General features: G+C 63.8%; 4 protein-coding genes across 5 annotated transcripts; 3 read left to right on the top strand and 1 right to left on the bottom strand.

Moving 5' to 3' along the window:
• The first annotated feature begins 689 nt into the window (after nt 1–689).
• HAS3 (hyaluronan synthase 3) lies at nt 690–4,828 on the top strand. Of its 2 annotated transcripts, none has more exons than XM_065662590.1 (4): nt 690–723; nt 1,505–2,020; nt 2,609–2,710; nt 2,795–4,828. In XM_065662590.1, the coding sequence occupies exons 2-4, from the start codon at nt 1,505–1,507 to the stop codon at nt 3,716–3,718; spliced, it is 1,542 nt and encodes a 513-aa protein (XP_065518662.1). In that variant the 5' UTR covers nt 690–723; the 3' UTR covers nt 3,719–4,828. The 2 variants fall into 2 exon arrangements, with proteins under 2 accessions (XP_065518662.1, XP_065518661.1); XM_065662589.1 differs by having other exon boundaries at nt 1,505–2,125.
• CHTF8 (chromosome transmission fidelity factor 8) lies at nt 4,542–6,210 on the bottom strand. Its single transcript, XM_065662591.1, has 4 exons — nt 6,140–6,210; nt 5,766–5,798; nt 5,529–5,646; nt 4,542–5,429 (listed from the first exon to the last, which is right to left on the bottom strand). Exons 2-4 carry the CDS (start codon nt 5,786–5,788, stop codon nt 5,217–5,219), a joined length of 354 nt encoding a protein of 117 aa, XP_065518663.1. The 5' UTR covers nt 5,789–5,798; nt 6,140–6,210; the 3' UTR covers nt 4,542–5,216.
• Nucleotides 6,202–11,226, top strand: UTP4 (UTP4 small subunit processome component). Its single transcript, XM_065662588.1, has 16 exons — nt 6,202–6,462; nt 6,531–6,719; nt 6,827–6,911; nt 7,031–7,120; nt 7,231–7,439; nt 7,612–7,783; nt 7,866–7,957; nt 8,268–8,364; nt 8,769–8,833; nt 8,957–9,079; nt 9,217–9,376; nt 9,645–9,751; nt 9,978–10,073; nt 10,307–10,492; nt 10,637–10,747; nt 11,024–11,226. Exons 1-16 carry the CDS (start codon nt 6,304–6,306, stop codon nt 11,138–11,140), a joined length of 2,058 nt encoding a protein of 685 aa, XP_065518660.1. The 5' UTR covers nt 6,202–6,303; the 3' UTR covers nt 11,141–11,226.
• Nucleotides 11,227–12,396: 1,170 nt separating this feature from the next.
• Nucleotides 12,397–20,723, top strand: SNTB2 (syntrophin beta 2). The gene is made up of 7 exons (XM_065663057.1): nt 12,397–12,856; nt 16,507–16,717; nt 17,079–17,289; nt 18,359–18,501; nt 18,675–18,871; nt 19,010–19,191; nt 19,576–20,723. The coding sequence occupies exons 1-7, from the start codon at nt 12,430–12,432 to the stop codon at nt 19,666–19,668; spliced, it is 1,464 nt and encodes a 487-aa protein (XP_065519129.1). The 5' UTR covers nt 12,397–12,429; the 3' UTR covers nt 19,669–20,723.
• The last annotated feature ends 95 nt before the right edge of the window (nt 20,724–20,818 follow it).

Below are 20,818 nucleotides of genomic sequence, written 5' to 3'. Positions count from 1 at the left end.
CAAACGTACTGGTTTTGAGCTCAAAGCGGAGGCTGCAGCTCCTCTGGGCTCTTCATGGTCCCCCCAGGGCTGGTTGTCCCCTGCCACCAGCGCAGCGTGGGGACACTGTGTGCCACCAGCACAGGGCTGCTGTCTCCCGGGTGACCCTGGTCCTGGCCTGGGACCCACGGGCCATCAGGACAGAGTGAAGGGTGTGGGGCAGGCCCTGGGCACCCCAGGGGCTCACAGCCTTGCGAGGACACGGGGCTGCGGGGACCAGACACTTGGTTACCCGTGGTGTCATAAGACCGGCCCCGAGAGCGGGGCACGGGGACGGGGTGTCCCGGGGTGGCCGTTGAGGTGTCCTCGGGTGCCCAGCCATGGTCAGGCGGGGAGCCGCGGCCGGCCCCCTGCCCGCGGCGCTAAGCCGGTGGCCGTGCCGCCTGTGCCGGATGCTGCCGGTGCCGGTGCAGCGCAGCGCCGGGTGATGCCGGTGCCGGTCATCGCTCCCGCAGTGCGGGGCTGGAGCCGGCGCCAGGTGCTGCCGGTGCCGGGAGGGTCTCCGCTGTCTGCGGGCGGTGCCGTGGGTGGTGCCGGTGCCGGTGTCGGTGGTGCCGGTGCCGGGCGGAGCCCCCGCGGGCTGCGGGCGGTGCCGGCCCCGCCGCGGTATAAAGGGGCCGCACGGGCCGGGCCGGGTGCACAGCGGCGGCGGCCGGGGAGAGCGGCACCACCGGCACCAGCACGGTGAGTCCCGGTCCCCCCTTCCCCCGGCTTGGGGCGCCCCGACTCTTCCACCCTCGGTCTGTGCCCCAGCGCTGCGAGAGCGGCCGCGGCGGCACCGGGAGCGCGGAGCCGGTACCGGAGGCTGCGGGGGCCGGGGAGGGTCCGGGGCTGCCCCGGGGGCGCTGTCGGTAGCTCGCGGGTCCCCGGGGGGGGGGGGGGGGGGCTCTGCGCCCTGCCCGCAGCCCCTGCCCGCACCTTCCCTCACGTGTTCTCCCCCCCACACCCACCCGCACTCCTTCGCCTGCCCGCACCCCCCGGCCATGCCTGCGGTACGGCTCTGCGGTCCTCGCCGCTGCCCGTCCGCGCTGCCCGGCCCGGTCCTTACCGGGGTGGGGGTCCCGGAGCTGCCGGCCCCCGCTGCCGGAAGGTACCCGGAGACGCGGGGGGGGGAGCCGTGCACAGGCAGGGTACCTCCCATGGGGCCAGCCCGGGGCTTCCACGTCCGTGTCCTTCTCTGTCCTCCAGCCTGGAGGTTGCCTGGGAGCTGGTGCAGCCCCTGCTGGGTTGGACGGGGCTTGGTGGTGGGTGCAGGCACCGCGCACAGCGGGATGCTTGGGACCCCCACGCCGGGGAGCCACCTGGAAGGTCTCATCCCCAGACTGATAACTGGTGAGGGACAGGGTGGCCATGGGGCGTAGATAAGCGGCATCCCCACGCTTTCCCCTCCTGGGGATCCAGGCAGTGGGTCTGGCCGTGGACTGCCCCCTGCGCCCTGCCCTGACACTGTCTGGTCCCCTCCCAGATGCCAGTGAGCCTCTCCACAGCCCTGCGCGTTATTGGGACCAGCCTCTTTGCCTTGGCGGTGCTGGGGGGCATCCTCGCTGCCTACGTCACGGGCTACCAGTTCATCCACACGGAGAAGCACTACCTCTCCTTCGGGCTCTACGGGGCCATCCTGGGGCTGCACCTCTTCATCCAGAGCCTCTTTGCCTTCCTGGAGCACCGGCGCATGCGGAGAGAGGGGCGGCCGGTGCGGCTGGGGCGCTCGGTGGCCCTTTGCATCGCTGCCTACCAGGAGGATCCTGACTACCTGAAGAAGTGCCTGCTCTCCGTCAAGCGCATCGCCTTCCCCGACCTCAAAGTGGTGATGGTGGTGGACGGAAATGGCCCCGATGACACCTACATGCTGGACATCTTCCATGATGTGATGGGCTCCGAGCATTCAGGCAGCTACATCTGGAGGAGCAACTTCCATGAGTGGGGCGAGGGAGAGACGGAGGCCGGGCTGCGGGAAGGACTGGCCCATGTCCAGGCGCTGGTGCGCGGCACCACCTACTCCTGCATCCTCCAGAAGTGGGGTGGGAAGCGGGAGGTGATGTACACGGCCTTCCGGGCGCTCGGAGACTCCGTGGACTATATCCAGGTGGATGCATGGGCTGGGTGGGCACGGGGAACGCGGGCAGCAAATGGGGTCCAGGCAGAGGGGCTGCGGGTGGAGCAGGAGCAGCTCCATGAGCCCATTGCAGCACCTGCTGCTGGATCCAGCCCCGTGCACTGGCTGCGAGGCAGCAGCACTGGGGTTGGGAGGTGAATTGCTGCTGGCCCGAGGTGTCAGGCCCTGCCTGCGAGCGTTTCGCATCACCTCTTGGTGCATCCCCTGCCGCAGGCAGGTGTCACGCTGTGGGACAGCATCGTGGTGTGGGGTGCCAGGTCCCCCCATGCGGGTGAGGGGTGGTGGCCGGGGCAGGTCCCGTGGCGGGGCTGGGTGGCCCAGGGCAGCGGTGCCGGTCTTGGGGCTGTGCCTGGTCTCGCCGGCCGCGGCTCGGGCTTGCCCTGCTGCGGGCTGGGCTGTCTGCCGGTGCGTGGGTGCAGCGGGAGCGGGGCTCGACGTTCCCTCTGCCCCCAGGTGTGTGACTCAGACACGGTGCTGGACCCCGCCTGCACCGCAGAGATGCTCCGCATCCTGGAGGCCGACCCCCGCGTTGGTGGCGTCGGAGGCGATGTGCAGGTACCCCCCTGCTAGGGAGGGCACCCTGGGGTGGTGAGGGGGGCGATGCAGCAGTACCAGGGCTCATGTCAATCCCTTCCCCAGATCCTGAACAAGTACGACTCGTGGATCTCCTTCCTGAGCAGCGTGCGGTACTGGATGGCTTTCAACGTGGAGCGCGCCTGCCAGTCCTACTTTGGCTGCGTGCAGTGCATCAGCGGGCCCCTGGGCATGTACCGCAATGCCCTGCTGCAGCAGTTCCTTGAGGACTGGTATCACCAGACCTTCCTGGGCAGTAAATGCAGCTTTGGGGATGACCGGCACCTGACCAACCGCGTGCTCAGCCTGGGCTACCAGACCAAGTACACGGCTCGCTCCAAGTGCCTGACGGAGACTCCCACCCGCTACCTGCGCTGGCTCAACCAGCAGACCCGCTGGAGCAAGTCCTACTTCCGCGAGTGGCTTTACAACGCCCTGTGGTTCCATAAGCATCACCTCTGGATGACCTATGAGTCTGTGGTGACCGGCTTCTTCCCGTTCTTCCTAATTGCCACTGTCATCCAGCTTTTCTATCGCGGCCGCATCTGGAACATCCTCCTCTTTCTGCTCACGGTGCAGCTGGTGGGCATCATCAAAGCCACCTACGCCTGCTTCCTGCGGGGCAATGCCGAGATGATCTTCATGTCCCTTTATGCCCTCCTCTACATGTCCAGCCTGCTGCCTGCCAAGATATTTGCCATCGCCACCATCAAGAAGTCTGGCTGGGGCACATCAGGGCGCCGGACCATCGTGGTTAACTTCGTGGGGCTGCTGCCGGTGTCGGTGTGGGTAGCAGTGCTGCTGGGCGGGCTGGCCTACACTGCCTACAGCCAGGACCTCTTCAGTGACACCGAGGTGGCCTTCCTGGTCTCGGGTGCCATCCTCTATGCCTGTTACTGGGTGGGCCTGTTTGCCCTCTACATGGCCATCATTGCCCGGCGCTGCGGCAAGCGGCAGGAGCAGCATGGGCTGGCTTTTGCTGAGGTCTGACTGCGGCAGGGGCTCTGCGCCACGGTGACCATCACTGGTCCCTCCTTGCCCAGCACAGCAAGTGCTGAGCTGTTGGTGCTGGGCAGTGCTGAGCTAACCCGCTGCTGTGTTTCTGATCAAGTCTTGTTGTTTCTTTTATCATTGTTTTGGGTTTTTTCATATATATTGATTTTTTTGTACAAAAGCTGGCTGCTGAATGGGGAGAGGCCGAGCTGGTGCTGCCTGGCACCATGCCGGGCACAGCCTTGGTGCTGCAGGGGTGACAAAGGTGTCCCCCAACCAGTGCCATACTGGTGTGCTAGGTGGAGCGCTGCTGGCCAGGCTCCCCACTCCTGTGTCCTACACCCTTCGGTGCTTTCTATGGGGATTTCATGGTCCAACCACCATGGTGCTATGGCAAAAAGGTCCCACGTGGCACCATGTGCCAGCACCACTGGCTGGTGCTGCCTCTGCCCCATGGCTGTGTGTGTGTGGGCATGTACCCAGGGGAGACCTCACGGCTCCCTCCAGCCCCTTTTGGGGGTCTGGCTGCCCCAGGAGGGCAGCACCTCCTTTTAGCTTTGCCAAAGAGCCAAGGGGGGATCCCAGCACATGGAAACTGAGGGCTGTGGCTTGGCCAGAGTGTCACTGCAGCCCCATCATACCAACCCTGCTGCCTTCCTGGCACCTTGTCTAGACAGTGGGGAGACGCTGGGTTTTGGGCTTTGGCATGCAGAGGAGGGTGGGGAAGAGCAGGTTCCCAACCTCTCCCCTTCCTGGGGAATTCACCCGGTCCTCTCCCATGGGCCCTCTTTTTTTTCAGGGCTTAAAAACCTTTCTACGATTGAGCTTTTAGATGGTTTTGTTTAATTTAATACAAGGTTTTTTAGGAGACTTTTGTAGCTCTTTGGTATTCAGACTTGCTGCGAATTGTTTGTAAATCTATTTATTTTTGAACCTGCAGTTGATTATTATTTTATTTCTTTCATATTTTGGAAAAAATCTGTTTTTATATCCTGATGGATTTGTCAAAATAAAGACTTGCACCGAGGAAAGGTGGTGTGTGTGTCTGTGTGTGGAGGGTGATGGTTCTGGTCCCCTGCCCTGGCTCAAGGGAAGCTGGTGCCTGAGTCCCTGCCTAGCACCAGATGTCCCCATAGGTACAGAGGTGCTTTTAGAGGGGACACATCAGCAGATAAGACCCACTGCCACTCTGCCGCAGGCAGAGCTGGCAGCACACTGGGACCTGTTGAGTCCAGGCCCTGAGGGCAGCCCCTGGGCTCAGAGGATGTCTCTGCCCATCAGGACCCACATCACCTAGAATGGCACTTCGGTTTGTGCCCAAGAGCACGGCAGCTCTCAGAAACTGAGTTATTACAGGGGGTACAAATGACCTGTGAAGGGCTCTGGGCACCCAGACGCAGGACCTGCACCATGCGGTGGGCCTTGGAGTCCTCTACACAGGATGGAGATGCCAGCCCTGCATCGCCCTGGAGCTCACGGCCACCAGCCCAAGTCCTCACACCTTCTTGGGCACGTTGGTGATGATGGGCTTGGGGCGCGTTTTGAAAAGGAGCTTGGTTTTGATGAGGGCAGCGACGGTGTAACGCGTATCCGGCCCCGCGGCGCCTGCCTCCTTGGCTCCCTGCTTCACCAGCACAGCGAAGGGCTTCTCCAGCGGCACCACCTTCCCATAGAGGATGTGATGGCCCACGATGAGGACGGGTACCCCCTGCGGAGCGCAGCGAGAGGCGGCGGGGGTGAGGGTGAGCAGCAGGGTCCCTGTCCGCCGGGGAGGGGCCGAGCCCCGGTACCCCCGCGGCTGCCTCACCTCGCGGGTGTAGTGCAGGTCTCCGAGGAGGCTGCCCGCCAGCGCGCCGCTCTGCCGGGGCTCCACCTCGCCCTGCAGCTCCACCAGCACCCACCGGGCCAGGCCCCCGGCGCCGCCGCTGCGGACGAGACGCGCGGTGGCTGCACCCGACGGCTCCTATCCCCCCCCCCCCCCCCCCCAACTCCAGCTTCCCCGGTGCCGTCGGGGCAGGACCCGCACCGCCCGCCGTGGCCTCACCTGGAGATGACGATCTGCACCATGCCGCCCGCCCTGCGAGGGGCCGTGGATCACGGTCAGCGCCGGGGGACCGGGCCGGCCCTTCCCCGGTACCCACCGCACCGAGCTCCCCGGCCCCGGTGCTGCGGCTGCCCCCGAGCCCCACGGAGCCCCGTTCTCAGACCCACGTCCCGAGCCCCCGGGGGCCGCTCCGCGGTTGCGCGGGGCGCTGGTGCCCTCCAGTGGCCCCGGGGCTGCGGGGCCGGGTCGGGGCAGGGCAGCCCGAGCCCCCCCCCCCCACCCCCTCCCCGTCGGGCCCCGGTAGCTCCACCTCCCCCCCCCCCCCGGTCCCGGTTCCCCCCCGCCCCGGTCCCGCACTCGCGGCCCGGCCGCACCGTAGCGCCCGAATCTCCCGCCGCACCGGTCCTCAGGTTCCGGTTCCTCTTCCCTCCCCAGTTCCGTTTCCGGGTGCGCCGAGCGCACGTGGGGGTTGCGCGGGGCGGAGCGGCCCCGGCCCGGTGCCGGTGTGGGACAGGGGAGGGCCGGGGACGGGGCCGCGATGGGGGAGTTCGAGGTGCACCGGGTGCGGTTCTTCGGGCTGGTGCCCGCGGGCGTGCGCTGCCTCGCCTGGCAGCCCCGCAGCGACCGCCTGGGCCTGGCCCGCACCGACGGCACCGTCGAGGTTTACAACTTCGCCGCCAACTACTTCCAGGAGAAGGTGAGGGCGCGGGGCCGGGCTGCGCCGCACCGGCGGTGAGAGCGGCGGTAACGGGTGTCCGTCCTCAGGTGATCCCCGGGCATGAGGCCCGCTCGGTGGAAGCGCTGTGCTGGGCCGGGGACCGGCTCTTCGGGGCCGGGCTCAGCGGGGAGATCACCGAGTACGACCTGGCCGGGCTGTGCGTGGCTTGCTCCGTGGACGGCTGCGGGGGACCCATCTGGAGCATGGCGGTCAACAGCAGCGGCACGCAGCTGGCGGTGAGTGCAGCGGGGCCGGGGTGGCTCTGCCGCCCCCGGAGGAGGATGCAGTGGATGAGGCTTTGGGTCTGCCTATCCTGCTGGGGCTGATCCCGACCCTCCTGCAGATCGGCTGCGATGATGGCTCCGTTAAGCTGTTCCAGGTTGTACCTGGTGGGATACAGTTTGAGCAGAATCTGGACAGGCGGAAAGGTGAGTCCGGGAGCGGCCAGTACTTCAGTGCATCTTTCCTCTGACCTTCCTGTCCGTCCTGGTGATGACCAAGGGGCTGCGAGCCCACAAGGTCACATCTGGAGCTTCCTTCCCCACAGGCCGCATCCTGTGTCTCTCCTGGCACCCGCTGGGCACTCACATAGCAGCTGGCTCCATCGACAACGTCCGCGTGCTTGATGTCTGCTCAGGTAACTTATGCCCTGGGAGCTGAGCCTGGCCTGGCCCCTGGGACTGTCAGCACCAGCTGAGCTCTGGGGGGAACCCATTGTCACCCCAAACCATCCTTCCGCTATGTCAGGCCAGACTGTGCAGAGGATCATGGTGAATTACCACGTACAGAAGGTGAAGCAGGAGTGCATCGTGTGGAGCATCGCCTTCCTCTCCAGTGGCACTGTCGTCACCTCAGACTCCTTCGGGAGGGTGCAGTTCTGGGACTGGGAGCAAGGGACACTGCTGGACTCCCACACTGTCAGCAACTCAGCCATCCTCTCGCTGGCTGTGTCGGAGGTGGGCAAGTCTCCTGTGTCATTCCCAGGCTTTGGTGTGCTGGGGCCGGAGCAGCCTGGCTCGGTGCCTTGAGGCTGGGAGCGAGGCTGCTGGTCCCTGTCTGCTTCCCAGCGATGCCTTCTCCTTCTTTCCAGTCTGCACCCATAAACCCCTTCCCTGTTTCTCTCACCAGAAAGAAGACAGCATCATCGTGGGCACCTCAGCGGGGGCCACATACCAGTTCCAGCTGCTGCCGGTGAAGCTGAGCAGTCAGGAGAAGCGCTGGATACGAACGAAGCCATTCCACTATCACACGCATGACGTGCGAGCTGTGGCGCACAGCTCGACAGCTCTCATCTCTGGGGGTAGGATGGGCTGCGGTAACCAGGAGGGCTTGGGTATCCCTGTCCTCAGACCTATTTTGGCTGACCTGTGCTTGGCTTCCAGGCCTGGACGCCCAGCTGGTGATCCGCCCGCTGATGGAGAAGATGCAGGACAAAGGCTACGAGGCAGTGCTCCGCAAATTCACTTTCCCCCACGTGAGTGCTGCTCTGAGCCAAGGCAGGCTGGCAGGGCCGGCTCTTCCTGTGGGAGAAGGTTGGTTCTCCCCGTCCTGCTGGGTCCCCTCCCTGGCCCTGGCGCATCTGGAGGCTCCTGCCACGGAGGGTGTAGAAGCTGGCAAGCTCGTCTTGCTGGTCCTGCTGGCTTTCCATCTCCAGGCTCCCATTCCATGGGACCCAAGTCCTTCCTCTCCCCCACCCCGGAGTCTCTGGCACCCCAGGGCGTTTCAGCTTTAGCCCAGCCCTTTGTGCCAGGCTGTGGGTTCATGACGGTCTGTTCTGCACGCAGCGACGCCTTGTCTCCTGTGCCAGGGAAGCCCGGCTGCTCCTCTTCCAGTTCTCCCAGCACCTGGAGCTCTGGAGGCTTGGCTCCACCAATGGGACGGGTGAGTGGCAAGGCCCAGCTCTCCAGTGCAAGCCCTGTGGCAGAGCCTGTGCTGGGTTTCAGGCACAAGCTGTCCTGCTGCTTGGGCAGCAGAGGAGTGGCTTAGTTTAGGTCCCTTCCTTCACATGGCCCTACACTGGTGATGACCCTGGGCAGGGCTGTGATTCCCAGCGTGGCATATGCCAGGGCTTTCCTGTGCTTCCAGTGGAGCTGGGCCGGGCTCTGGGGGGTTCAGCCTCAGGGGAAGCTGGGGGAGGGTCTGGGTTTTCCCTTGGTGCTGTTCTCCATGATCTCCAGCTGTGGTTTCCCCACCATTTGGGTTCTCTGGGATGGGAGCCTGGAGCTGGAGATCTGTGTGGTTTTGCCACCATCACCGATGTACCGTGTGGTTTCTTACTGACCCAGGAAAGGACGGTGACATCCTTCCCCTGAGCAGCATGCCTGAGCACCTCGTGCAGCTCAAGAGCAAGGTAGGACTGAGCTGGGGCTTGGGGTCTGCTATGGCCACCCCGCTGCTCTCCCTCTGACAGCTGACCCCATTTGCCTGCTTGCGGGGACCTCACAAACCCTGTTTGGCCCCTCTGCACTTCCAGGGCCCGGAGCACATCTACTGCAGCTGCATCTCGCCCTGTGGCAGTTGGGTCGCCTATGCCACAGCCTCCCGCTTCCACCTCTACCGAGTGCACTATGAAGATGACAGTGTCCGAATTGAGAAGGTGAGGAGGGTGATGGGCTGCCCCACTGCAGGGACGGGCAGTGGGTGCCTGCGGGGTCAGGGCATGGTCAGTGTTATCACAGGGATGAGGGTGGCAGTGGTACGCATCTGCCAGTGCTGCTTTCTTCCTGTCTCAAGATCCCCAAAGTGTCAAAGCTGCTGCTCCCAGCCTACCAGCTCCAGTTCTCCTCTGACTCCAGCAGCCTATTCGTTGCCTCCGCTCGAGGTTCTGTCCACGTTGTCCTGCTCCTAGAGCCGGGGGGCTGCAGACACCTGCACACGCTTCGGCCACCATCAGGTTTGCACTGGGGGGAACTAGTGGGGTTGGAAGGTGCTGGGGGTCCCTGGGCTGCTGTGTCCCTCCCCTGCAAGGCCGAGGGCTTCCCCCTTTTCCTGCTCTGCAGTGTTTGCATCCTTCCTCCTGTGCCATTTGTGCTGCTCTATAGGTAGGGAGCAGGGTGCAGATCAGCAGGGGGAAGACAGGGGTCTGGATGTCCCGTGGTGGTAGGTCTGGGGCTCTTTGCAGGCTCAAGCACCCATTACATCTGGTGATGGTGCTTCCACAGGATCCCTTGAGGCTGTTTACCTGCTGGCGCTGAGTGTAGATGGGCGCTGGCTGGCTGCAGTCAGTGGAGACTGGGCAATCCACGTCTACAAGCTGAAACGCTTAAAGGTAGGAGCAGGAGCTGGAGAGTGGCTGCAGTAATGGGCCGGCTGCAGTAATGGGCCCGCTGCCTCCTGCCTTGGGGGTCCTGGTGATGGTGGGCTTGGTGTGTAGATCCCCTCACCAAAAGGGGGATGGCTTTATCCATGGAGCAGGGCTGCGGTGGGTGGGTGTGAAGGGGGGTTGGAGGCAGCCTTGGGTGTTCTTGTCAGCATGCTGTCCTCCTGCCTTGCAGCATCACTGCACGGTGCCCATGTACAGCTGCGCAGTGACAGCTCTCGCCATCCACCCTGTCACCAATGACCTTGTTATTGCCTACTCAGACCAGCAGGTAGGAGCTGTCCCAGTCCCAGCCCTCATGGCCTCAGTCCCTTCCCTGTGTCTCCCCCTGGCCTTGAAGCTTTCTGGTCCCATGAGAAAGCTGCAGCTCTGGGAAGGAGCAGCGGCCCGCTGTCTGGCTCACAGCCTGGCTGGAGCCAGGGCTGCCATGCACCAGCATGAGGGCGAAGCCAGAGAGAGCCAGGCCTCATGAGCCACCCCACCTCCCCTCTCCTGCTTCTCCAGTTGTTTGAGTTCAGCATTCCTGAGAAGCAGTACACGGACTGGAGCCGCACGGTGCAGAAGAGCGGGCTGCACAAGGTCTGGCTGGAGAGGGACTCACCCATCACCCACATCACCTTCAACCCCAAGAACCCCTCGCACATCCTGCTCCACGATATCTACATGTTTTGCATCATCGACAAGTCCCTGGTGAGCCTGTGTGCCCGGGCAGGAGGGCTGGGTTTGCTTCCATGTCACAGACATCCCTTGGCCATTGATACCTGTCCCTGCTCGGAGCAGCGCATGGCGCTGTTGAGCTGGGCAGTGCTGACACATGCTGTGCACTCCTCATAGCCCCTGCCAGACAACAGTGCCCTCCTGATGAACCAGTGCATCCTGAAGCAGCTCCCAGAGAGTGCCAGACAGCAGCAGCTCCACGCCTTTAAGATATGCAAGAAATTCCAGGTAGGTAATGGTGTTGCTGGGTGTGTGCTATGTCGAGGAGCGGGGTGCGCTGCGCCCGTGGTCCCTGTGATCCTCCCTGTACTTGTGCCCAGTTGCTCCCAATGCTGTGCCCTCACCGAGCAGCAGAGCAGCTCTCAGTCCCTGTCTCAGCACAGCCACTTGCTGTGATCTCGTGGGCACAGAGCCCTAACCAGTGCTGGAGCTGTGTGGCTGAGCCCAGCAAGCCAAGGCAGAGGAGACTTGGCTCTCATTTCCTGCCCCTTCTGTGCCCCCCAGCCCCTGCTCTTTGCAGATCTACTGGACGAGAAGTGCCTTGTGATGGTAGAGAGGCCCATCATGGACATCAAGACCCAGCTGCCGCTGCCCACCCAACAGAAGAAATTTGGCACCTGAGAGCAGAACAAGCCGCTCTGGCCCCATGGAAACTGTGTATGTTGTTTTCCTAGAGTGCTGTACAAAATAAACCCCACTGTGCTGTATGCCTGTGGGCTCGTCTTCGCCCTGTGGGGCTACCCTGGTGTTCCAAGGAAGAAGTCAGGTAGGTGCTGGCCTGACCATAAGGATGCAGCCTACTCATGGTGTTCCAATGCTGGTAGTCCTCCCAAGGACAAGGCAGCACTCCTGATCTCCCACCTTCTCACTGCATTGTGTCCTGGGTTCCCATGCAGGCCAGCAGCCGGGTGGTTCGGTGGGTGTATGTACACCCATTCCCTAATGAGGGAGGGGAAATTAAGGATCTAGGAGTGGATCAGTTGCCTTAGAAATCAGAGAATCAACCAGGTTGGAAGAGACCTTTAAGGTTGTGTGGGATGGTTTAGTGTGAGGTGTCCCTGCCCATGGCAGGGGGGTTGGAACTGGATGATCTTGAGGTCCTTTCCAACCCGAACTATTCTATGATTCTGAACATCAAGTCCAGCCTTTACTGCCAAGGCCACCACTAAGCTGTATCATTGATGGCCTTGTCTCCACCAGTGTCCTGGGCAACCTGTCACATGCCTCACCACCCTTCTGGGGAGCAGGTTATTCCTGATCTCCAGTCTAAACCTCCCCCGGCGCAGTTTGAGGCTGTTTCCTCGTGTCCTGTCCGTTGTTGGAAGGAGAGACCAACCGACTCCTCCGACTTCCTTTCGGGCAGTTGTAGAGAGTGTTAAGTCCCCCTGAGCCTTCTCCGGACTGAACCCCCGGGTCCCTCAGCCGTGCCCTGCACCAGCCCCATGCCGTTCTCTGGCCCCGCTCCAGCCCCGCGGTGCCTCTCCTGCAGTGAGGGCCCGGACCCGAACCCCGGATCCCCCAGTGCCCGGTACGGGGCAGTGGCTGCCCCGGTCCCGCTGCCACATCGCGGCCACCGATGGAGCGCGCAGGGGCGCGAGGCTTCAGGCAGTTCCCGGGAAATGGAGAGCGCGCCTGCAAGTAAAGCGCGGGGGCGCGAAATCGCCCGCGGGGCGGAGCTTCGCTCCCCCCTCCCTCCGGAGCGACCAATCGCAGCAGAGGCGGTTCTCACTTCCTCTGCTGCGATTGGTCTCACTGGAGAGAGGGGAGGGGCGTTTTAGCCCCGCCTCTCCCGCGGCCTGTAGCCTATAGCAGCGCGCCATGCGGGCGAGGGGCGTGTTTACATGCCCCCGCCCCCTCGGTAGACCCCGCCCCCTTTCCCGGTTCGCGGTGGCGGCGGCATCACCGGCGGCATGGCCGTGTGGACCCGCGCTTGCAAAGCGGGGCTGTTGGAGCTGCTGTTACGGGAACGTTGGGTGCGGGTAGCGGCGGAGCTGAGCGGAGAAGCATTGAGCTTAACGGCGGAACCGGGAAGCTGCGAGGCGGCGGCGGTGAACGGCGTGGTTAACGGAAACCCGGAGGCAGCGCCCGGTTGCGTGCGGAGGGTGCGGGTGGTGAAGGCGGAGGCGGGAGGGCTCGGTATCAGCATCAAGGGAGGTCGGGAGAATCGCATGCCGGTGCTCATCTCACGTATCTTCCCGGGGCTGGCGGCGGAGCGGAGCGGGGCGCTCCGTCTCGGTGACGCCATCCTCGCCGTTAACGGCGTCGATCTACGGGATGCTACTCACGATCAAGCCGTCCAGGCGCTGAAGCGTGCCGGGAGGGAAGTCATCCTCGAAGGTACTGACTGAACCAGCCCCGTCCGCGTACCCCATACCGGCCCCCTCCTCTCCTGGGAGCCCCCAGCCCCACTATCAGGTCTCACGACACTTCCCTGCCTGCTGTCACTGGGCTCCTGGACCCTCGCTTGGCCCCTTTTTCCGGTTGTGGGACCCCACTCTCCCTGTTCTCCCACCCTTCCCGCTGTACATGTGTGTCCCCCCAAAACTCCCAACCCTGGTGCTGGGTCCCGCTGTGCTCCTGCCTGGCATGGGGACAAGGACAATGTGTCCTCTCCCCTGGGAGGGGTGCTCCTGCTTGTGGTGGGATGGGAACCCCTCCCAGCTGGCGACAAGTGTGGGCAACTCGAACTGCCCATGTGCCCCACGAGGGCAGAGCTGAGGTCCCCGTGGGCAGAGCTGGGGTCCCCCAGCGCCGAACTGGAGTCCCCTGGCTGCAATGTCCCCCCATGGATCGTGTCCCCAGCCTTCAAAGACAGAGCCCCCCGCGGTGGGCACTTGTGCCTCCTGAAGCCCTGGGAGGGCTCTGTCCAGGGTGTTGGGGTCTGCCCGTGTCCCTGCTGGCTCTGGACCCACCGTACAGCCAGTTTGGGGCTGGCCTTATGGGGCCACCAGCTCCTGCCCGACCTGTTCCCGGCAGCCCAACAAGCTCAGGCAGGACCCGCCTGCCCTGTTGGTGCGCGGCACACAGGGTTTGTGCTATGGGGTGCTGTGCCCAAGGCAGCTGGCAGGACACAAGCCCTTTGTGTTGTGTGGGTCAGAGTGTCCCAAGCAGGTCCATGGTGCCGCACACGGCATCCTGTTCTCTGGTGCGTGGAGCTGCTCTGCAGACACAATGCCCATTGGGTGCTGGAATTGGTCACCTGTACCAGGCTGGGCTGGGCTGATGCTGGTGATGGATGCTTCCAGCACAAGGGCAGGCAGGTGGGCTCCTTGGCACGGGGCAGCTCTCTGTGTCTCAGCCACGGCTGGGCGGCTGTAAGGACCAGGGTGGAGCTGTGTCATTGGGCTCTGTGTTTAAACAGCCACCGGTTCAGAGCCACTGTCAACAGCAGCGAGAGTCCTCGCAGGACACCGTGCCCGATCCACCACCTCCCCACCGCATCCTTTCCCCTGTCTGTTTGATCCTGTCCCACAAGAGCTCCAGCCCCGTGCCATGTTTATCCTTCGCTTCCGCCACAGCCACAGGCGCCACAGCAGCCGCCTCTTCCCTTCCTGCTGGGGCGGCTCATCCAACGGCTGCGGCTGGCCCAGGGCCTGGCAGCACTGTCCGGCACCGCCTGGCACCTGCAGGCCATGGAGAGGACATGGGGGAAGACCTTGGTTGTGCCATCCCACCACGTCCCTCCTCACCAGCCCCTGGAGCTGTGACAGCCCTGGCAGGGTCCTGGACGGTGCCAGGCTTCACCTGGGCCGGCAGCTCCTGCCCTGGGCATTGGGTTTGGCTGCAGGGACCCGCATCTGGTGCTGTCTCGGGGTGCCCACAGGCACATGGCGTGCTCTGGCACGCTCCGGCGCGCTGCGGGCAGGGAGCCCTTCTGCCTGTGCTGGGAGCTGCGGGCAGAGCTGTGGCTGGCAGGCGCACACTGGGCAGGCAAAGGGGAAGGCCCATTGTGGAGCTGACCCATGTGCAAAGGTGGGGAAACCTCTCTGGTGTCTCCCCTCTGGGTGAGGTACCGGTGGCAGGAGGGGGCTCCAGCCCTGAGCACCCACTGGAGCCGTGCAGGCAGTGCATGGGGGCTCAGCCCCGTTGAGGCTGGTGCTAACCCGGCATTGCCGTGCAGCCAGAGCAGCTTCCTGCAGCAGGCTGGGCGAAGGGTGCCGGCAGCAACCGGGTTTCCTTTGTGGTGAGGTGTAGGTGGGGCAGCACAGGCTGTGTCGGGGTGGCTGTGCTCCGGCCACTGCCTCACCAGGAGCAGAAGCGGTGCTTGCAGATGCCATTGTCCTGGCCTTTGGTGAGCTGGTGGCCATGGCCCGGTGGACACCGGCAGTGGCACGGCGGAGTCTTGGCACAATGGTCTGGAGTCCTGCCATGGGGGGGTGGCTGCAGGGTGCCAGGCTCCCATCCGGTGCTGGAGGCAGCTGTCCACATCTGGCAGAAGGCCCCATGGCAGGACCTGCCGCCTCTGCCCCTGCCCCGCGGCGCGTCCGTGCCCTGCCCAGCCAGGCAGCAGGATTAGGGGTGCGCGGGGACGGCGGTAATCCCGGGATCAGTGCGGCGGGAGGCTAATATTAACTCATTTGCTGCCCGCAGCAAGGACAAGCGTCTCATGGCAGCACGTCCCGCCCTGCTGTGCTGCTCCCTCGGCAAACCGGGCGGGCGGTTTGCCCCTCAGAGCCCCTGCGGTGGCGGGTGCAGCGGGTGAACCGTGGGCTCTGTCATGCCCATGGACCGGGGGGTCCGGCAGTGGCTCATGTGGCCGAAAGCAGGACCGGGGCCCCATGGCTGCTGCTGTTCCCTCTCTGGCGAGGCGTCGGTTGTCCTGGCTCCGCGACAGGGAGTTTCACTCCACGGCGGATTACGGCTTATTTGCCTTTTTCTGTTGTTTGGGTTTAACTCCCCGCTGCCCTGGGGTGTGTGAGCGTTGCCGTTCCCGGCACGTTCCTGCACTGGCGAGGGGCTGCGGGGCTTGGCACCGGCGCGCTGCTCCCTCACGCCATGCGTGCCGGGGGTAGCGCGACGGGCGAGGGTCCAGCCCCAGCTGCAATCGCCTTGTCCCAGGCTGCTGTCAGCACTCCTCGCAGCTTTCCTGCCTCATCCCGGCCCTGGCAGCGGCTCCGCTGACGCTCGCTGACATCTCGGAGGCGTTGGCTTTCCCTTGGCGAGGCAGCTGCCGCAGCCTTGGCACAGGGGAACCCGTGGTGGCACCGTGTGCAGGGTGAGCCAGGCCACCGCTTTGCCCCATCGCAGCTGGGATGGGCTCCAGGGTGCCGGCGCCTCGCTGAGGCTCTGCTTCATCCCGGTTGGGTGGTGCTCACGGAGGGATGGTCTGGGGGGAGTAGGAGTCGGTGCCTCTTTCCTTCCTGCGCAGGCTGGAGAGGAGCGTGGAGCCGGGATGTCCTGGCTGCAAACGCTTCTCCTCGTCTCCATGCCGCCGGGAGCGGAGGCAGGCTGCCGGCAGGTTGCTGGCAGGCACAAGCAGCAGCATGGGGTCAGTTCGCCGTCAGCGCTTGCGGCGCTGGAAACTTGGCCAGTGCTGTTCTTGCAACGCGGCAGCCAGGATGGGCTGCAGGCTGACCTCCTGCCCGGCCCCATTGTGCTGCGCCGCCTTCCCTTTCCTACACCCACGACGGCAGCGGGGATGAGCCGCCAGCGCCTGTCCTTCACTTGGGATATCTCCGTCTCCGGGCAGGGTGGAACCCTCCAGGCCATGGCCCCATGTCCAGGCCTCTCCAGCCTGTGCCGCACCCCCGGGTGGGAAGGAGGGTGCCCCTTTCCTGCTGCCTGTAGCATGAGGAGGGAGTGGAGTTCAGCTCTCTGGCACATGGCCTGTGCTGGTGCTGCTGGGGGGGGTCTGCCCAAGACCCTCTGTGTGCTGGGGGGGCACAAGACACCCCCACGGTCAGAGCATCTTCATCATGCAGGGCTCGAGTACAGGGGTGCAGGGTCCCTGCCCAGCCCTAACCTGTCCTTTCCCCTTTCCCCCCTAGTGAAGTTCATGCGGGAGGTGACCCCCTACATCAAGAAGCCCTCGCTGGTGTCGGACCTGCCCTGGGAGGGGGCTGCCCCGCAGTCACCCAGCCTGAGCGGCAGCGAGGACTCCGGCTCCCCCCAGCACCAGGGCGCTCGTGACCGCAAGGTGATCCCCCTGAAGATGTGCTTCGCTGCTAGGAACCTCAGCATGCCTGACCTGGAGAACAGGTGAGGGGCTGCCCGTGCCCCCCCCAAACTCCAGTGGTTGCTTGTGGTGGGATCCACTCCCCGTGGACCCCCCCCCAAGACAGGGCTGGGTGCTGCCCACGACCTCCTGCTTCCCCTGCTGAGCTCTGACAGGGCAGTTGGGTGGTTTGGCCTGGGCTATGCTGGGCATCCCCTGACCCTATGGGGTGGCTGGCAGCCTCCCCTGCCTATGGAAAAGGGGTCCCTATAAATCCGCCAGCTCTGCCCGCTGGCAGGGCTGGCACCAGCCTCCGTGGCACAGCCAGAGCCCCAGACCAGTGCGGGCAGTTTGCTGGGCTGCGCACAGGTTCATCGGCGTGCCCCTGCTCCCGTCCCCTCTCAGGCTGATCGAGCTGCACTCGCCGGACAGCCGGAACACCTTGATCCTGCGCTGCAAGGACACAGCGACGGCGCACTCCTGGTTCATGGCGCTGCACGCCAACATCACTGCCCTGCTCCCGCAGGTGCTGGCTGAGCTCAACGCCATGCTGGGCACCGGCGGCGCCGTGGCCGGTGGCAGGGAGGTGAAGCACATCGCCTGGCTGGCCGAGCAGGTACGTGTGCCAGGGCTGTGCGGATGCTGCTGCTGTGGGGACAGCAGTGACAGCGGGGCTGTGGGTGCAGCTGCATGGCTGATGGAGAGCTCCATCACCAGCGTGATGGGCTCTGCTGTTGTGGCTGCACTGTGGTGTTGTTGATTAAGCCCATCTGGTAGCTCAGAACCATGCAGCCTCTTGCTCCCCTTTTCTCCTTTCCATCTGGGTGGGATGGGGAGGAGAATCAAAAGAATGTAAGCCCCATGGCTGAGATAAGAACAGTCCAGTACCTAAAGGATATAGAAAACTAAAGTATGTATAAAACTACTACTACTAGTAAGGGAAGTAACAAGGGGAGAGAATATAAAACTAAAAAGGGAAGGGAAAAAAAACCCCAATAAACAAAAGTGATGTCCAGTACAATTGCTCACCACCTGTGAACCAATGCCCAGCCCAACCCAAGCAGTGATCTGGGCTTTCCAGATGACTCCCCCCAGGTTCTAGGCACGACGTGCTGTGGTATGGAATACCCCTTTGGCTAGTTTGGGTCAGGTGTCCTGTCTCTGCTTCCTCCTGGCTTCCTATGCCCCTTCTCATGGCAGAGCATGAGACTGAGAAGTCCTTGAACGGGGTAAGTGCTGCTGAGCAAGACTAAACCATCAGTGTTTAAGCAGCATTGTTCTCAGACTAAAGCCCAAACACAGCACTGCGCCAGCTACTAGAAGAAGAAATACAGCTGTTACAGCTGAACCTACGACATGCAGCAAAGGCAGTGCTTCCCATGCCCTCAGCACCTTCTCCTGCTGGGATTTCCTGGCTTGAGATGTTCATCACCCTCTTGCTTTTCCATGAATTCACTGCCTGAGAGCCACAGCCTGCGCGGGTACCGCAGTGAGGGCGGCCCCAGCAGCGGGGTCCCCTAAGAGCTGCTCCCGGCTTGGTTTTGTGGGGTCGGCAGCCTCAGTAGCACCCTGCACATGGGCACTGCTGAGAGCCCTGCAGCGTGGAGCCGCTGGCTTGGGGCTAGCCTGGTCTTAGCTGCAGTGGCCCTGCCATGCTCCTCACCATGCCCTCATGTCTCTTGCAGGCTCGCCTGGACGGAGGGCGGCAGCAGTGGAGGCCTGTCCTCATGGCAGTGACAGAGAAGGACCTGCTGCTGTATGATGGCATGCCCTGGACCAGGGACGCCTGGGCCTCCCCTTGCCACAGCTACCCACTGGTGGCTACCAGGTGGGCTGGCAGGGCTCTATCCATCCACCTTCATCCTCTGGGCCCGGTTCCTTGGCTCTGCTTCTTGCTGGAGCAGAGGACAGACACTGAAACACTGGTGGGCACGGTGCGGCATCGTCCTGATGCTGCCATCGTGCCCCTTGCTACCCCTTCTGTGTGTTCCACCCCTCCAGGCTGGTGCACTCGGGCTCAGGCCTCCGCTCGCCCGCCCTGGGCTCGGAGCTCACCTTTGCCACCCGGACGGGCTCTCGGCAGGGTGTGGAGATGCACGTGTTCCGTGTGGAGACCCACCGGGACCTCTCCTCCTGGACACGCATCCTGGTCCAGGGCTGCCACGCTGCCGCTGAGCTGATCAGGGAGGTGACCGTGGGTGAGTGCTGCGGGGAGGGGACACTCCCGGGCTCCCCCCTTCCAGGGCACCTTCCTGGCAGGGACCTGCACGCGGGGGGTGCAGCAGCAGCAGCAGCAGCAGTGCAGGCAGTGGGTTAAACCCTACCTGTGCCCACAGGCTGCACACTGGGTGGGCAGGAGGTGCTGCTCTGCATCCACTACGAGTGCGGCTTCACCATCTGCCGCGAGGAGCCGGGTGGCAGCATCCTCTTCCGCTACCCCTACGAGAGGCTGAAGATGTCGGCAGATGATGGCATCAGGACCCTGTACCTTGACTTCGGGGGCCCCGAGGGGGAGCTGGTGAGGAAGGGGGCAGCCGGGTTCAGCCCTGGATTTGGGTGGGCTTCCCTTTGTCATTCACTGTGAGGGTCGTGAGGTGCTAACACAGATGAAGCTGTGGCTGCCCCATCCCTGGCAGTGTTCAAGGGCAGGGCTTGGAGCAAGCTGCTCTAGTGGAAGGTGCCCCTGCCCATGCAGAGGTTGGAACTGGGGTGAACCTTAAGGTTCTTTCCAGCCCAAACCATTCTGGGATTCGTTGATCCCTGCAGCATCACCGTGGCTGCCTGGACCTGCTGGGTACCACTGGCTGGGAGCTCCCAGCCCTGGGTGTGAGATCCTAGTGCCCCCCATGGGGTTTGGCATCACAGTGCAGGGTCTGACTCTGCTCTCCCATCTCCCCTCCAGGCGCTGGACCTGCACTCCTGCCCCAAGCCCATCGTCTTCGTCCTGCACACCTTCCTCTCAGCCAAAGTCACCCGCATGGGGCTGCTGGCATAGGTAGTCCCGCACCCCCCCCCCGACCTTTCCCCATCACAGACCAGGGGGAAAGTGGAGGGCCCCCCCCCACACCTCCTGTCCCACCAGTGCCTTTCCGGGGCTGGGACTCACTGCCCCAAGAGCTGCCGGGGCAGTGGCAGATGGCTGCTCTGGGCTGGGGGGGTCTGAGCCTCTCCTGCTCTGCACTGGCAATCCCAGCCCCCCTGCTTCTGGGGGGGCCAGGGCACAGACAACAGCTTTAACCCCCCCCCCCCAGCCTAAACCCATCACTCATCTCACCAACCGTGCCTTGGAGCACCCCAGTGCTCCCCCCAGCACCCCTCCTGCCTTGGGGCTCCCCCCAGAGGGGGTCGCATTGTCCCCAACTGGGATGGGTCTGGGGCTCTGTGATGCCCCCATTGCTGTAGCATAGGGTCCCTCTGCCCCACTCAGGGTGGGGGACACATACTTGTCTTACTTGGGGCACTCATGGGTACAAGAGAGGACCCCCTGCACCCTGCTGCTGCTCTCAGGGCTGCTGCAGGGTGCAGCAGTGATCCCCCAAAACCTCCCAAAGCCAGAAAACAATGCTGTGTCTCTGCTTCCTGCAGGGCTGGGGCTGCCAGGACCCCCCCCCTAATGGCACCGCTAACCCTGCAGCCTGGCCCCCTGCCCTGGAGCTGCTGGGGATCTGGCCCCCCATGGCTCGGGGGCTCGCAGGCCCTGGGGATTGGGGCAGTACATGTAGATTGATGCACTTTCGCTTTTGTACTTTCTCTCCCTCTGGGGGGGGCAGCTCCGTGCCGTGGGCTGTGGGGAGAGCCCTGGTGCAGTGGGACCCCCCCCCCAGGGCTCCCCGCTCCTGGCTGAGGCCCTGATGCTCCTCAGCCAAACTCCTCTGCTCACTTTCTGCTTTCTCTGGGGCTGTGCTAGCTGGGGCTGTGGGGTGCAGGGGGATCCTGGGGGGTGCCAGCCCCCACCGGGGCTGCAGCTCCCACACAAGCACTACAGGCCCCGCACGCCCCTTCTATTTTTGTATTCTTTGTAAATCGCTATTTATATCAGATTGCCTTTGATGGGGTGTCTGGGTCTCATTCTGGAGAGGCTGTGGGTGTCACAGAGGAGGTCACAGTGATGTGTGTGGCTGTGCCGGGGGGGAATTGACGGTGCA

This window comes from Lathamus discolor, chromosome Z, assembly GCF_037157495.1.
Source record: "Lathamus discolor isolate bLatDis1 chromosome Z, bLatDis1.hap1, whole genome shotgun sequence".
Taxonomy (NCBI): domain Eukaryota; kingdom Metazoa; phylum Chordata; class Aves; order Psittaciformes; family Psittacidae; genus Lathamus; species Lathamus discolor.
Note: the sequence above shows the minus strand (reverse complement) of the source record. Positions and strands in the feature narration are given on the sequence as shown.

Bases quoted from the DNA above. Each gene is read 5' to 3' on its own strand.
- HAS3 (XM_065662589.1), top strand. From the start codon at position 1,505: ATGCCAGTGAGCCTCTCCACAGCCCTGCGCGTTATTGGGACCAGCCTC. The intron at 2,126-2,608 runs GTGGATGCATGG...CTCTGCCCCCAG, and splicing joins ACTCCGTGGACTATATCCAG to GTGTGTGACTCAGACACGGT. The intron at 2,711-2,794 runs GTACCCCCCTGC...TCCCTTCCCCAG, and splicing joins GCGTCGGAGGCGATGTGCAG to ATCCTGAACAAGTACGACTC.
- CHTF8 (XM_065662591.1), bottom strand. From the start codon at position 5,788: ATGGTGCAGATCGTCATCTCCAG. The intron at 5,647-5,765 runs GTGAGGCCACGG...TCTCGTCCGCAG, and splicing joins GTGCAGATCGTCATCTCCAG to CGGCGGCGCCGGGGGCCTGG. The intron at 5,430-5,528 runs GTGAGGCAGCCG...TGCGCTCCGCAG, and splicing joins ACCTGCACTACACCCGCGAG to GGGGTACCCGTCCTCATCGT.
- UTP4 (XM_065662588.1), top strand. From the start codon at position 6,304: ATGGGGGAGTTCGAGGTGCACCGGGTGCGGTTCTTCGGGCTGGTGCCC. The intron at 6,720-6,826 runs GTGAGTGCAGCG...ACCCTCCTGCAG, and splicing joins GCAGCGGCACGCAGCTGGCG to ATCGGCTGCGATGATGGCTC. The intron at 10,074-10,306 runs GTAGGAGCTGTC...CTGCTTCTCCAG, and splicing joins TTGCCTACTCAGACCAGCAG to TTGTTTGAGTTCAGCATTCC.
- SNTB2 (XM_065663057.1), top strand. From the start codon at position 12,430: ATGGCCGTGTGGACCCGCGCTTGCAAAGCGGGGCTGTTGGAGCTGCTG. The intron at 16,718-17,078 runs GTGAGGGGCTGC...GTCCCCTCTCAG, and splicing joins ATGCCTGACCTGGAGAACAG to GCTGATCGAGCTGCACTCGC. The intron at 17,290-18,358 runs GTACGTGTGCCA...TGTCTCTTGCAG, and splicing joins TCGCCTGGCTGGCCGAGCAG to GCTCGCCTGGACGGAGGGCG.